This window comes from Rattus norvegicus, chromosome 5 (genome assembly GCF_021556685.1).
Source record: "Rattus norvegicus strain SHRSP/BbbUtx chromosome 5, alternate assembly SHRSP_T2T, whole genome shotgun sequence".
Taxonomy (NCBI): Eukaryota; Metazoa; Chordata; class Mammalia; order Rodentia; family Muridae; genus Rattus; species Rattus norvegicus.
The window spans coordinates 130,658,513-130,672,147 of record NC_141538.1 but is presented as its reverse complement, the minus strand read 5'-3'; the positions used below and the strand labels follow the sequence as shown (position 1 = coordinate 130,672,147).

At 41.2% G+C, this 13,635-nt stretch overlaps 1 protein-coding gene across 6 annotated transcripts in view; it reads right to left on the bottom strand.

The window, feature by feature from the left end:
• Nucleotides 1-1,232: 1,232 nt before the first annotated feature.
• Faf1 (Fas associated factor 1) overlaps nucleotides 1,233-13,635 on the bottom strand; it is a 372,980-nt gene continuing 360,577 nt past the window's right edge. For 5 of the 6 annotated variants that reach the window (XM_087660189.1, XM_087660188.1, XM_087660187.1 and 2 more), the window contains one exon: nucleotides 1,237-1,487. In XM_087660189.1, the coding sequence (XP_087516315.1) occupies nucleotides 1,404-1,487 (84 nt within the window). In that variant the 3' untranslated portion in view covers nucleotides 1,237-1,403. 6 annotated transcript variants of the gene reach the window in all.

Below are 13,635 nucleotides of genomic sequence, written 5' to 3'. Positions count from 1 at the left end.
ACTAAAAGGCTGTGACGATAATAAATAATATTCTTCTGAACCCCAAGCCTTAAACCCATAGATTCACAAAGTACACTTCTACTGAGTCAAACCCTAGACCACTATGTATCAATTCTGGCAACACAGGCATTCTCAGCCACATTTGTTCTCTTAAATATATAAAGTCTGAATTTTTAGCCAAAGAATGAGATTCCTTTTATATGGGATATAAATTCAATATCTAATATTAAAAAAAATCCCGAAACTCAAGTTATAGAGCAAGTCCCTTATTGCAGGAAAGCCCACGGGGCAGCTGTCAGATTTTGGCAATGGACAAGGTGTTTAAAACACCAAATGCTGGGCAGGTATTGTGGGGCATGCCTGAAAACTTGGCACTTGGAGAGTGAAGCAGATTACTACAGGTTTGAGGCCATACTCCTGAGATACACAGTGAGCTCTGGTCTCCAAAAGACTAAAAAGTGAAAAACAAAAGCAAATAAACAAACAAAAACCCACCACTCCACCAAGTGACAAGGTCCAGATGTATAAAGTTGTAGAGGGACTGAAAAGGCAGGAAAACTGTGTGTGGTGTACACTGAGACACTAGCAATGTGGGAGCAGGTATCTGGGAAGTTCTAAGTGCCTAGTACAATCTGAAGACCAGCTTGCCATAGCTGGTCTATAGCAGTCCTGGTGCCAGCACTCTCTGCACACAGTCTCAACACACTGTGTACTTGAAGTTTCCCAAGCAGCAATGAAACAAACAAACAAACAAACAAACAAACCCCTCCAAGATGGAATACAGAGCTCATGACAGGAATATATAAATACCTTGTGTATATATAAAAAATCAGCCCACTAACAAAAATCTCACATCTTAGTAAAGGAGTCAGATATACGATACACTCCTCTACCCCAAAATGCCTGATGTTCAGGCCAAATATGTCCTATTTGACTTTTTTTTTACTTTGCCTTTTAAAATTAGGTGATAAACTTAAAATGCAGTTATAGACATAAAAAGGCCAAGGGTACGAGCCCTTGGCTTAATGAGACATATCAAATATATAGCTTCCTGATGTCATGATAGAAGGAACTGTCCTAGACAATGTGGGAAAGATGGGTACTGCTGAGGCTAAGTTCCCCGGGGCCACTCACAGGCAACAGAACATTAGTCATAAAACAAGGGCGGAGGGCAAGGAGAGGGTAAGGAGTTGTGGTTCTCCATCATGAGGAACGGTGAACATACACTCATGGATGGAAATTTTAAGTAGCTATGTTTATTACTTTTTTCCAGCAATCTTGCAAGAGGCAGAGGTGACATTGAACTGAGTGACACGAGCATGTAGGTGGGCTGGTGAGGAGCCCGTCTCTTGACGCGTGCCGCTGGCTTGTCAGGAGTGGCTGCCTCCACCTCTCAGTCATGTTTACTCTTTTGCTTGTAGGAAAAGGGTTTCTTGAGGGAACAAGTTTACCTCCAATAATGACTTATTGGGGTCTAGCTGAGTTACCTGAAAAGAAAGAAAACACGCATTCAGAGATCTGGAACAAGCACATCAATTTTCAGTCTTTTACACACAGGCATGAGCACTTCCAAGTATCTTATTTGATCTCAACATAATTCTGTGTGCTGCTGGTGGGGTTGTTATATTCTCTGAGAAAACCGGGTCTCTCAGAACGGTCATATTTTGCAGTTTCATCAAGTAGGGGAGTTAGTACTGACTTCAAGGCTAAGACTCAGCCACTTCCTGGAGATGTCCCTTGTCTCTTGTGCTTTTGGGAAAGACACAGGAGGGTCCATGTGGTTAAGATGACCTCTAGTTGGTTAACCTCTCTGCTTGTTGGGACAACAACTAAACCTTTAGAAGGACAAGGGCTAGGCCCTTCCACTAAAATTACATATAGCAAATAACAGAATGGCCGTTCTACTGTGACCAGCGATGACTATATCCCAGGGATGATCCCTAGGGAGACATATCACAATCTCCTTATTGGGGGTATATGTAATTTGGAAAGAAGAGGCTACCACATAATATTAAAGAAATCAACTACTGAACTGTAAAAGGTAGATGAAATCTTGATACCATGAGTAATGCTACATGAAAGATCTTAATTAGATTTTTGCCCTCCCTAAGCCAAGGCAGAGATGTCATGTGAAGGTTTTATAAACCTAAGAGAAAGAAACGAAACATTCAATAAAAGGGGCAATGAGTTCTGAAAGGCTGAAAAATACTAGGTTAGTAGAAAGGATATAGGATTTGAAAATAGGGAAACTCTTGTTTAAGTCACAGTGGTGTAGGCTATCAGCTTTGTGGCTCCTGTCTTATAGGATTGATGAAGATTAAATGAGGAAGAACATAATTAGCACAGTGTCTAATGTGGAACAGACCAACAGAATATGCTGTGTATGAGAGCAACTGTAAAGGGAGATGGATGTGTGGGCAATGGGCTGCTCTGAGCGTGCGGTGGCCGGCTAGGTGCTTTCTAGCTATGCCTGAAGCTGCTGCTCTGCTATTTATATGAGCTTTGGGACCTTGGGTAAATAGTATGGGCAGGCAATTTGCTCAACTCAAGCCACTCATAATGAGATGACTCTGCTTTCTTCTTCCAGCTAGAAAAGGGGAGGCCCTGGGGACCAGGACTGGGTGTCAGAGAGACTAGTAAGCTGATATAGGGAAACACTCTCTTTAGTGTATCTAGACAGAAACTTAGTATGCCCAGGAGGGTATTTAAGGAAATATATCTACCTCTAGAATTTTTTCTGCTTATAAATCTTGCTCTACTATTATCTCTTGGGTGTTGGGCAGATGGGCAGGCAAGGTGGAAGGGAGGCCTAGCCTACTGTCTCTGCCTTCCAATGTGCAGGGAGGGCAAGCTGCTGGCAAATGTTTACCTACTTCCCCAATTAACACACAATACCTCACTGGCTTCTGTCAACAAACAGAGCTGTGCTGCCTCTGCTTCAGATTCTTGGGCATTTTCTGCCCAGCTGCTTCTGCTATTGTTCTTAATTAACATGCCAGAACTCTTCCAGCATCTTCTACTTTGTTATTTGTGATTTGTAAATATGATGCTCATTGGGAGAAACCAAAACTACACTAGTTGCAAAGCTGTGAGAGCAGGCAGGAAGAGGTGCTAGGAAGCAAAACAGGCTGGGAGGCTGGAGCATCAGGCCTACGTGGGACCCTGTTAGGGTGGGAGATGTGTAAGGTAAGAGATTCATAAACTCTTAGCTAAAATTCTAATTGTCATTGATAAAACAATCAAAGATTTCCTGCACATATATTACAAGCCACGCACTTCCAATATTTCTCAATTAGTCCATAGAACAACCAACATGCAAGGTTGCAGAGGTAAGAAACTGAATTTCAATGCAGGGGCCACTTGTTTAAGTTAGAAGGAGTCTGTTTACAGTGTCATGATGAAGGAGTTAAAACAGCCAGCCTATTACATGCCGTTAGTCCCAGCCCACCAAAGGTAGAGGGAGGCCAGCCTGGTCTGCAGAATGAGTTATAGGACAGCCAGGTCTACAGAAACCCATTGGGGGTGCACGTGGCGGTGGTAGATTGGGAGTGAGTGAATGATGAAAACCTACATTCTATCCATATGATCCTGAAGTAGATATACAACTAGAGTCCATTTTCCTATATGTAATGTAAGACTCATCATTTCAACTTTGTAGGTAGTACAGTAGCTAAGGGAAACAATGTTAATGAAGCCAGTGAGTGAGTGTTCAGCAGACGGCACAGTGTTTCTTGGATAGCAGCTTTAGTCTCTTACTAGATTGCTCTAGTTGTCTTTGTTTCTACCCCACTGTCCGGTAAGAGTTCTAGCCTTTCCCTGTAGGCCAAGTCTGGAGAGCTCATTCTCTGGCATCAGTGAGGTCCTCCAGCTTTGAACAAAGTACTGTTGAACATACTCTCTTAGAGGGCCCACGTGGGGCTATCTTTTACCCCACATTCTAAAGTTCATTTTATTTATGTTTTTTTTTTACTAGCTAGACTTTTATTTTTCTTTCTTTTTTTAATCCATTTGCTTAGTAAAACAAACAGTAGCACAAATGTTGACAACAATAATATCCAATAGTTTATAAACTATCATTACAGACTGAATATATTAACTTATTTAATCTTTATAATGATGCTTGCACTAGGTACTGTTATTTCCATTGGACAGGTCAGGAAACAGGTTTAGAAAGTCGGAGAATTTGTTCAAGTCCACATAGCTAGTAAGTGGGAACTTGCTATGTACATCAGACTAGCCTCGAACTCCCAACAATCCAACTGCCTCTGCTTCCTAAGTGAGCATGCTGAGGATCATGCTTTTAATAATGTAGCTGCCACTCTGCCTACCCTGCAGAAGAGTACCTGAACGCAGCAATACTTCTGGGTCAGTGTTAATGAGGGCACAGATAACATGATAGAGAAGAAACACTGTAAAATACAGTCTTTTTTAAAATATCATTTGACCTAAATGCTAGTCTTATAACTAGTGTTATAAGTTGAAACCTATTCTATGATGAAAACCTAAGTTTAAGAGATTAAATGACTCCAGAGAACCAAATAACCCTATTAAAAAATGGGGTACACAGCTAAACAAAGAATTCTTAGCTGAGGAATATTGAATGGCTGAGAAGTACCTAAAGAAATGTTCAACATTAGTCATCTGAGAAATGTAAATAAAACCCTGAGATTCCACCTTGTGCCAGTCAGAATGGCTAAGATAAAAAACAAACAAAAAACAAAACAAACAAACAAACAAAAAACAAACAAACAAACAAAACCCCTCAGGTGACTACAGATGCTGGCGAGGATGTGGAGAAAGAGGAACACTCCTCCATTGTTGGTGGGATTGCAAGCTGGTACAACCACTCTGGAAATCAGTCTGGGGATTCCTCAGAAAATTGGACATAGTGCTACCTGAGGACCCAGCTATACCACTCCTGGGCATATACACAAAAGATTCTCCAACCTATAACAAGGACACATGCTTCACTATGTTCACAGCAGCCTTATTTATAATAGTCAGAGGCAGGAAAGAACCCTAGATACAGAAAATGTGACACATCTACACAATAGAGTACTGCTCAACTACTATAAACAATGACATCAGAAAATTCTTAGGGAAGTGGATGGAACTAGAAAATATCATCCAGAATGAAGCAACCCAGTCACAAAAGAACACACATGGTATGCACTCACTGATAAATGGATATTACCCCAAAAGCTCAGATTACCCACGATATAATTAACAGACCATATGAAGCTCAAAAAGAAGAAAGACCAAAATGTGGATGCTTCAGTCCTTTTTAGAAGGGGGAACAAAATACTCAGGGGAGGAAAGACAGGGACAAAGAGTGGAACAGAGACTGAAGGAAAGGCCATCCAGAGACTGCCTCACCTTGGGGATCTAACCCATACGTAGCCACCAAACCCAGTCACTACTGCTAATGCCAAGAAGTGCTTGTTGACAGGAGCCTGATATGGATGTCTCCTGAAAGGCTCTGCCAGGTACATATACAGATGAGGATGCTTGCAGCTAACCATCAGACTGAGCATGGGGACCCCAATGGAGGACTCTAAAGGACTGAAGGAGTTGAAGAGGTTTGCATGAAGTTCTCAAAGAATTGATAAAAACAGTATCTTCTTCCAAAGGAAGAACCATATCAACCTACCTGGACGACCCCCCCGCCATGCCCCTGAGTTCCCAGGGACTAAACCACCAACCAAAGAGTACACATGGAGGGACCCAGGTTCCAGCTGCATATGTAGCATTGCCTGACATCAATAGAAGGAGAAGCCCTTGGTCCTGTGAAGGCTCATTTTCCCAATTCAGGGGAATGCCAGGGTGTTGAGGTGGGAGTGGGAGCATCCATAGGGGGGAACTGGGAAAGGGGATGATGACATTTGAAATGTAAATACATAAAATATCCAATTAAAAAAAAACAAAAGAGATTAAATGAAAGAAAAAATAAAACAAAAAGATTAAATGAGCCCTACTGTTACTGCATTAATTAAAAAATAAAAAATAAAAACAGCCCTTTGTTATTCTATTGCCCAGTAGTGTGACTATAATTAAAAAGTATATTATACAGTTCTAAATAACCAGAAGGAATTGTTTTTCACATTTGGCTTTTTAAAAATACTGTTTTTAACAATTCTTTGAGGACTTCATGCAATGTGTTTTGATCATAGTAATCCCTTTCTTTAACTTTTCCCAAATGCTTACCACTCTCCTACACACCCAACGCCATATTCATGTGTTCCCTTTCAACTCACCAAGTCCAGTCTGCATTGGCTGACTGCTCCTGCACGGGGCCTACCCTGTATTATGGTCCAGAGAGCAGGTGTCAAACCATTAAAGAAAACTGGCCTTCCCTTTCCTAGCGACAATCGAATGCCAGTAGTCGGCTCTAGGACTTCGTGTCCAATCCTGTTCTCCACACTGGGAATTCTGTCTGGCTTGATTTTGCTCAGGTCTTGTGCATGCTGTCACGGTTGCTATGGTTCATATATGCATCTGCACTGTTGTATCCAGAAAGGACTGCTGCTTTGGAGCCGTCCAACACCTCTAGCTTTTATAATCTTTATCCTTCATCTTCCTCATTGATCTCTGAGCCTTGAGGGACAGACAAAACATTTATGGCACTATTGCACCAGTGAGTATATCTTGCCAGGCAGGTAAGACTGAAGATTACCTTCCTCTTCCAGTAGAATCATAGCATTTACCTCACTATGAAAGCCACTAGTAGGGATGAAGCTTCCAGTTGAGGACCAGCTGGATTTCTCCATGTTCTGTGACCCAAGTACATGATTAGAAGAGATTTTTTTTTTTAAATATCATTAAAAGGAAATGTTACCTCAATGGGGTGTTGGATATGCTAAGCATTCTATTTTGATTACTACACCATCTTTGCATGTATCAAAAAAATTACACTCTATTCTATAATTTGTAAATGAGGGAAAACTAGGGGAATGCAGGATACCAAGCTTCTCCCCAGTAGCTAGCTAGTGGCCTTATTGTGAAAATACTCTACAGTGCTCTCAGACTCATTCTAAGGGCATGGAGAATGTAGGAGGGCTCTCCTGGTAGGGAGTAAAGTTAAGTCTATGTTTCCTAGTAAAGAGCGGAGGACAAGAGAACTGTGTACAAGGAAATGGTGCTGCTATTACTGTAGGGGCAGAGATGAACTGTGCTGGCCCTGAGTCTCTCAAGTCTGACAAGTAGAAGGCAAGGCAGATGTGTTTGATGAGGCTCCAGTATAGAGAGCCAGGATGGTGAGGTAAAGATCATGGAAAGCAGAACTCTTCAGAGAAGCAACAGGTATTAATGCAGCTAATAATGATCGCTGCTTTTCTTCTTCCTCCTTCTGGTATTTACCTTCTTGTCCTCAATCATCATCACAGCAGCAAGCATCACTTAGTGAGCATCTCCTGTGAGTTGGGTTCACAAAGCCTGCATTCTAGATTTATATGTAGTCTCTTAACTAGCCCTCAAGATGGTCTTGTGAAGTCAGTATTAGTACCAGTACTTGTAGATTGGGTCACCAAGGCTACTTCATCCACTGTTGTAGAGACCAACTTATGAACAGACAGACTTGGGAGGGAAGAGGGAAGTCTGTTGCATTTAGATACATCTAAATACAGGCATATTTATAGATGTTGGTAAGAACTAACGTTTTCCAGGCATTTATTCAAACCAGGCAATCAATGACATACATACTCTGCATTTATAAAACTGATTTTTATAATAATCCTCCAATGTTGGCAGGATGATTATCCTTATTTTATGAGTAATTAAGTTACAGGGCAAATTGTCTAAACTATTAAAGCTATTAAGGGCAGATCATCAATCAAGGGAACTTAGCTTTGGAATCTACTGAGTTACCAGACTATATAGCTAGAGATATTGAGTATCTATATGGAGAAAGAAGTTGAAGGAGGTGACCCAGAGTTTCTTTTTAATCAAGTTTCTAGGATACAAGATCTTCACTTTAAGAATCGCAAAGGGACAAAGGTCATTAAAAAAAAAGGTCCAGAAATGTTTATAAAATACAAATACAAAAACCCAATCTGAGTTTGTCTTTTGCCATTTACTTGGGACTTTACTGAATTATTGACTCTCTAAATCAACAGAGAATGAACACTTTGGGATTCCTTGTGGGAGGAGGGGTGTTCTCAAATAAGAGGTACAGTTTGACTTTATAGTTAGAAGAGGGATGTAAACCATCCTGACATTTTCTTTACTGAACCTGGGAAACATGAATGGGTATATTCTCTCATTCAAACACCATTTTTAGCAAACTGACTCTGTAAAATGTTTATGTTAGCACAGATGGGACATGTTGTCTGCCAAACAGAGCTTTGCTTTGCTATATCAATTTTCTCAGCGATTTGAAATTTTATATGCATTTCCCCCCTATGACCTCCCTTGGCTTCATTCAGTTCCTGTTCTAAAATTAATACTCTGTTGTGAAAATGTAAACTAACATGACAGTCTCATCTTGCCATACTGGAGATCTCAAGAATGTTAGGCTGAGAAAAATGCCTTAACTACCCAACATCCCAGGCCTTCACTTCACAGGTGAGTGTTGTTGTAAAAATATAAAAATAAAAAAAGTATCGGTTGTCTTTTATCCCGCTTGGTCCGCGCCGTGGTGCCCCAAGATATCTGCTAGATATCTTGGCGGAAACACATCCCAGCCGCGCACTTTCCTACACTCAAACCCTCACATAAAAGAACACACAACACAATAATCTTAGATTCAATTGATAAGATATAATTGCCCACTTAAACATACAAAGCCCGGTACCATCCATCCCTTGAGAACATTAATAACAACCGTAAATACACAGAGCAGAATCTTAACATCACCTGCCATCTTGTCCTGCCACTGCTTCTCTCCCCTCTCTCCTCCTCTCTCTTCTCTTCCTTCAAACTTCTCTCCCGCCCATCCTTCCTTCTCCTCTAATGACAGGCCTCCTTCTATCCTGTACCTGCCCCTCACCTGTACTTTACAAATTCAATGGGGAAAAGGTTCTGATCAAGTCACCTGATTCCTGAGTATGTGACTAGGCAGCTGTCCTAGGGGCAGTGGAATTAGCATCAAAATACAGATAACTTTAGGGCAAACCACAACAGGTGAGCAACTTGAGACTCATAAGACAAGTGACTTATGCCAGGGGAAATGGATGATTAAGAGTAGACACTGCATGCTATTTCAGGGTTTCTGACTTTTTTTTTTGAGATAGGGTTTCAACCTATGTTGCTCTTTACTTCTTGGCATTTTCTAAGTGCTACACACTATGCTAATTATCTCCATATTATCTAATTAAGCAATTATCATAATTCTTTAAGTACTCCTCTTATTCTATTTTATGGACAGGGAAAAATGATATTTTTATTTATATTAAAATGTCCTCAAAAATTGGCATCTTGTCAGGGATGCCTTGGTAACCTTTCTTGGCCTTGGTGTTCCTAGTGGTGGCTTTGGTCACTACACTATTAAGTGACAGTGTTAATGGGAAAGCCCAGAGGTATGAGACGGGATCCTAACAAGGGTAAGGTAAGAGGAGGAGATGTTCTTTAGTCTAAAGACAGGAGTAAATCAAAGTATGCAGACAAAGCATTAAAAAAAAACCCAACACCCCCCAAACCAAACCTAAAAACAACAACAACAACACCACCACCAACAAAAACCCAACACCAAAGCATAGTTAGGTCTTCTCTCCCTGAGATTAGTTCCTCATTTGATCTGAAGGCACAATTTCAAGTAAACTAGTGGAAATTCTGTGTTACAGAGTAGTTTATAAGCTTGGGGTCCATAGAAGCATACACCATAAGTAAGTTCACAGATGAAGCTTCTGTTGTAGGCTTAGATTTTTTTAAAAAACATACTTTTAATAAGGGTTCTCAAACGCTTCGACCCCCCTTCTGGCCCACTGTCCATAGGTAGGGGAGAAAATATGGTAAATAGGACAAGGGGATGTGGACCTGTTTAAAAGTAGTTCCTTGGGGACTTCCAATCTGTTGTCAAGATACCAACAGTGCAGTTCAATAAGACCAGGACAGCAAACGGAATTAGCAGCAACAGCACATCTAACAAAAAAAGCCCAGTCCTCTGCCACCAAATAAGCACAAGTCAGCGGCAACGACCAGGACCAGCTGAGATGTCAAGAGAAATTCTCTGCTACACCTATCTCAAGAAAATGAAGATCAGCAAAGAGACCAAAGGAATGTTGCGAAGCTAGCTATGCAAGCATGGCACTCACTGTCCACTGAGTCCTGTTTATACTTTCTCCAAACATAGTGTCTTCCCATGGGTCTTGTCTCAGCATAACACCAAGTCTGTCTTAGAAAAACATCACATGAATCTAGACCACCTGACATATCCAAAACCTTCCATTTCATTCTGTAGTGCAGAATAGATCTAGTGCAGATTATCTCCAGAGGCATGCCTAGGTTACAGATGTGGTAAGTACTGGTCTCTTCACCCATTGGGGACTGCCTGAAGCCCCAGGGCTGGATTGATTTTGAGCCAGCTCAAGGTAGTATGGTTACTTCATTGAGTATGTAGTGGTTTGAAAGAGGTAGGGAAACACTGTTCTAGGGGACGAGCCTCTCTTTAGAGGCCAATACCACGCCAGACAGCCAGGTCTTCCTAAGAGGTCTCTAGGATGTCACTGATTAGACTGGATCACAACACTAGTGACTGTGGCACTGAGAAACATGGAAAAGATACCTGCATACTGGTTAGGTTTAGAACTGTGAGCTTAAAAAAGCCTTCTGAGAAATCCTAATCATTGCTTGCCCCAGAATCTCACCATTAGGCACAGATTAAGAAACAAGTAGATTTTTAGATCCTGGCATTGCATCTTTTGCACAAGTCATAATCTCTTGTGAGAGGAGACACACATTCCTTATCTGTAAGATGGTGGTGACAGCACTGTCCAACACCCCAGTGGTCTTTCAATAAACCATGTCCACATTTCTATATGGAAGAGAGTTGCACAAAAACTCCCATCCTGTCACTCTTCTACTGATAGTTTTTAAGCAATTTCTTACTAAAACTGGGTCATCCTTTTCTGCTCAGCCTTTCATTTTCCCATTTTGTAAATGGGTGTTGGTCTGACATTGGGGCTTTAATGGTAGGCATAGCTAGGAAGGCAGTTTGGAGATAAACTATAAATTTATAGGTAGCATAAACTTCAGAAAAATACTTTCCCCTGGCTGCAGAGAGGTCATTTAGTGATGTGCTCAATGCGTCTTCAGCAGCAGAGTGGCTAGAGAGAGACTGAGCAGTTTGCATGCATTTTAATACCCAAGTAGGGCCATGCAAGCCAGTGTGTTCTGCACACAAGCACCACTCAAGAGCCGGAGCTTTGAACAGGAGTTAAAAGAGTTGAGTCCCTAACGACATACAAAAGACTTGCTGGTGTGATTTATTCTGATGTATTTACTTATCCAATTACCAAAACAGCAGGAGATCATTAAAATTTCTAGTTACCAGATGCAGCACGTTCAATATCTTAAATGTTACCAAGGCTTTCTCTGAGCTATTTTGATATTACACTTCATCTGCCCAAAGCTTATGAAACTGGAAGGCAAGAACCATGAACAGTGCAGGAACATCCTTTGAAGGCTGGTCTAGAAGGTCTGTAGAATACTAGACCTCCCAAATTCCTGGACTTAAAGAAAAGTACTATGATGAGAACTGAAAATATTTGGGAAGAGAACTCAGCCAAGCCCTTCTTATCTTCAAGCTTCTGTCTGTCTTGTTAAGGATGCTGACACTGTTGTCCTACTTTAGAGAACAGCTATAAGTACCATCACAGTGTGCTTTCCCTCGGACATCACACACATGTCTTGTGGGGAAGACAAAGCAACTTAAGGTGCCTTGTGCATTCTATGCTGTTAATAAAGAAAGTAGCATGCAGAGTAGGTATCAAACTAGAGAAGATTACGGAGTGCTGAAAACAGAAAGCAAGCTCACATCAGTATTTCAGAGTATACAGCAAAGAGATACATTAATCAATGACATGCAGACTTATGCTTTTTGAAGGGGTGATGGTATCTTGGTCCTACCACTTTTTATTATTCTGATCTTCAAATATTATTACCTCACCGTCTTATGATCCAGGCACTTAGAGTTGTTTGCTATTGACCAAATATTCATTGGGTTTTCCTCCTTAGAATCTTGGGCTACATTGTTTCCTCTATCTAGATTATCTTTCCTGTCTAATTTCACACATTCTAACCTATATATCCCTTAAGATCAACTTAAAAGGCACCTCTTCTACAAAACCAGGCCCACAACAGAGCCTAAATCCCCTTTTCTTTTTCTGGAACAGAGCTAATCACACCAGCTTCCAGTCTTATTGATTAGGCCACAGGTTAGTGACAAAGCAGCCACATACATTCATTGTTGTTTCTTTCATTATCTACTACAGTGCTCTGCATGTGACCAAGCCACAGCTGCCGAGCCAATACCTGTCTTTTACCTGTAGATTCTCCAAATAAGGTTGGTGCCAAAGTCAGCTGGCAGATACAAGGTTAGGGTTTGTTGTAGAATATAGGCACTGGCAATACCAACAATGTTCTTTGTTCAAACAGCACTCTTACACCTTAATGGGTGAGGAACTCTGAAGGATGCAGCTCAGAGGATGTTTCACTGTATCAGTTCCAGAAATGTTTGTGAAAGACCAATAATGGAATGACTGGGCCAAGTTTCTCCACTCTTCCCCAGGGCCTCACCAATCCAAAGCAATGGGATTTGGAGAAGCCTGCACCTACGCCTACTTCCACTCACCTCACACCCTCAGCAGGCAGAGCTTCCTGGGATGCCACTGGGAGCACTGGGAGTTGACTCCAACAGGGCCCTTTGCTCTGGATGGTCTGCCCTAGCCTCAGCCAGTGTCCACACACGGGAGCTAATAAGAAGTCTGCATCCGTTGCCCTTTTAAGAAGGGACAGCGTTTTCCCTTCTCTGTTTAAACTGTCGGAATTGGCTAATTAGGAGGATTTTTAAAACCTTAACACTCTAAACAGAGAAAACTGGTTCTGAATTATTAAGCAACATTTTCAATGCATTTGAATAACCTTAAATGACTTAGCTGCTACCTGATCCTAAGCTCTGGCTCAGATAAATAAATGTGAAATACTGTCAAAGCCTCAGCTTATAAGAGCCTCCAGCTACAGTAAATAGAAGCTTAAGTCTCCATAAACTGTCAGGGAGGGAAATATTCTCATATAAAGGAGAGAAGATGATCTTAAGGCTGGGAAGACCAGGAAGCCAGTGGTTTTGTTATACTTCTCAGAAGATGGCTGCTAATAGACTAAGTATTATTAATATCCTGGTTTTTAAAACTCTTTTTAATCTATTTAATTAGACTTACATAGTATCAGAGTCTAAAGAAGATTTGAAAAGAACATATTTAAATCTGTATTTCAGAGGAGGAAAATATGACCTAGAAAAGTTCGTGGTTTGTTTGAGATCAGACAAGTGGCTGGAAGAATAAACATTTTGTCTTGAGATGCCTGCTCCCAGCTTAGTCCCCTTTCCCAAAGCACATATTCAGATGCCCTGCCAGAGATGTCAGAATCAGAGGCTGACAAGTGCCATTTAAAAGACACTTGAAAGCTTTCACTAGATGGGGTCAT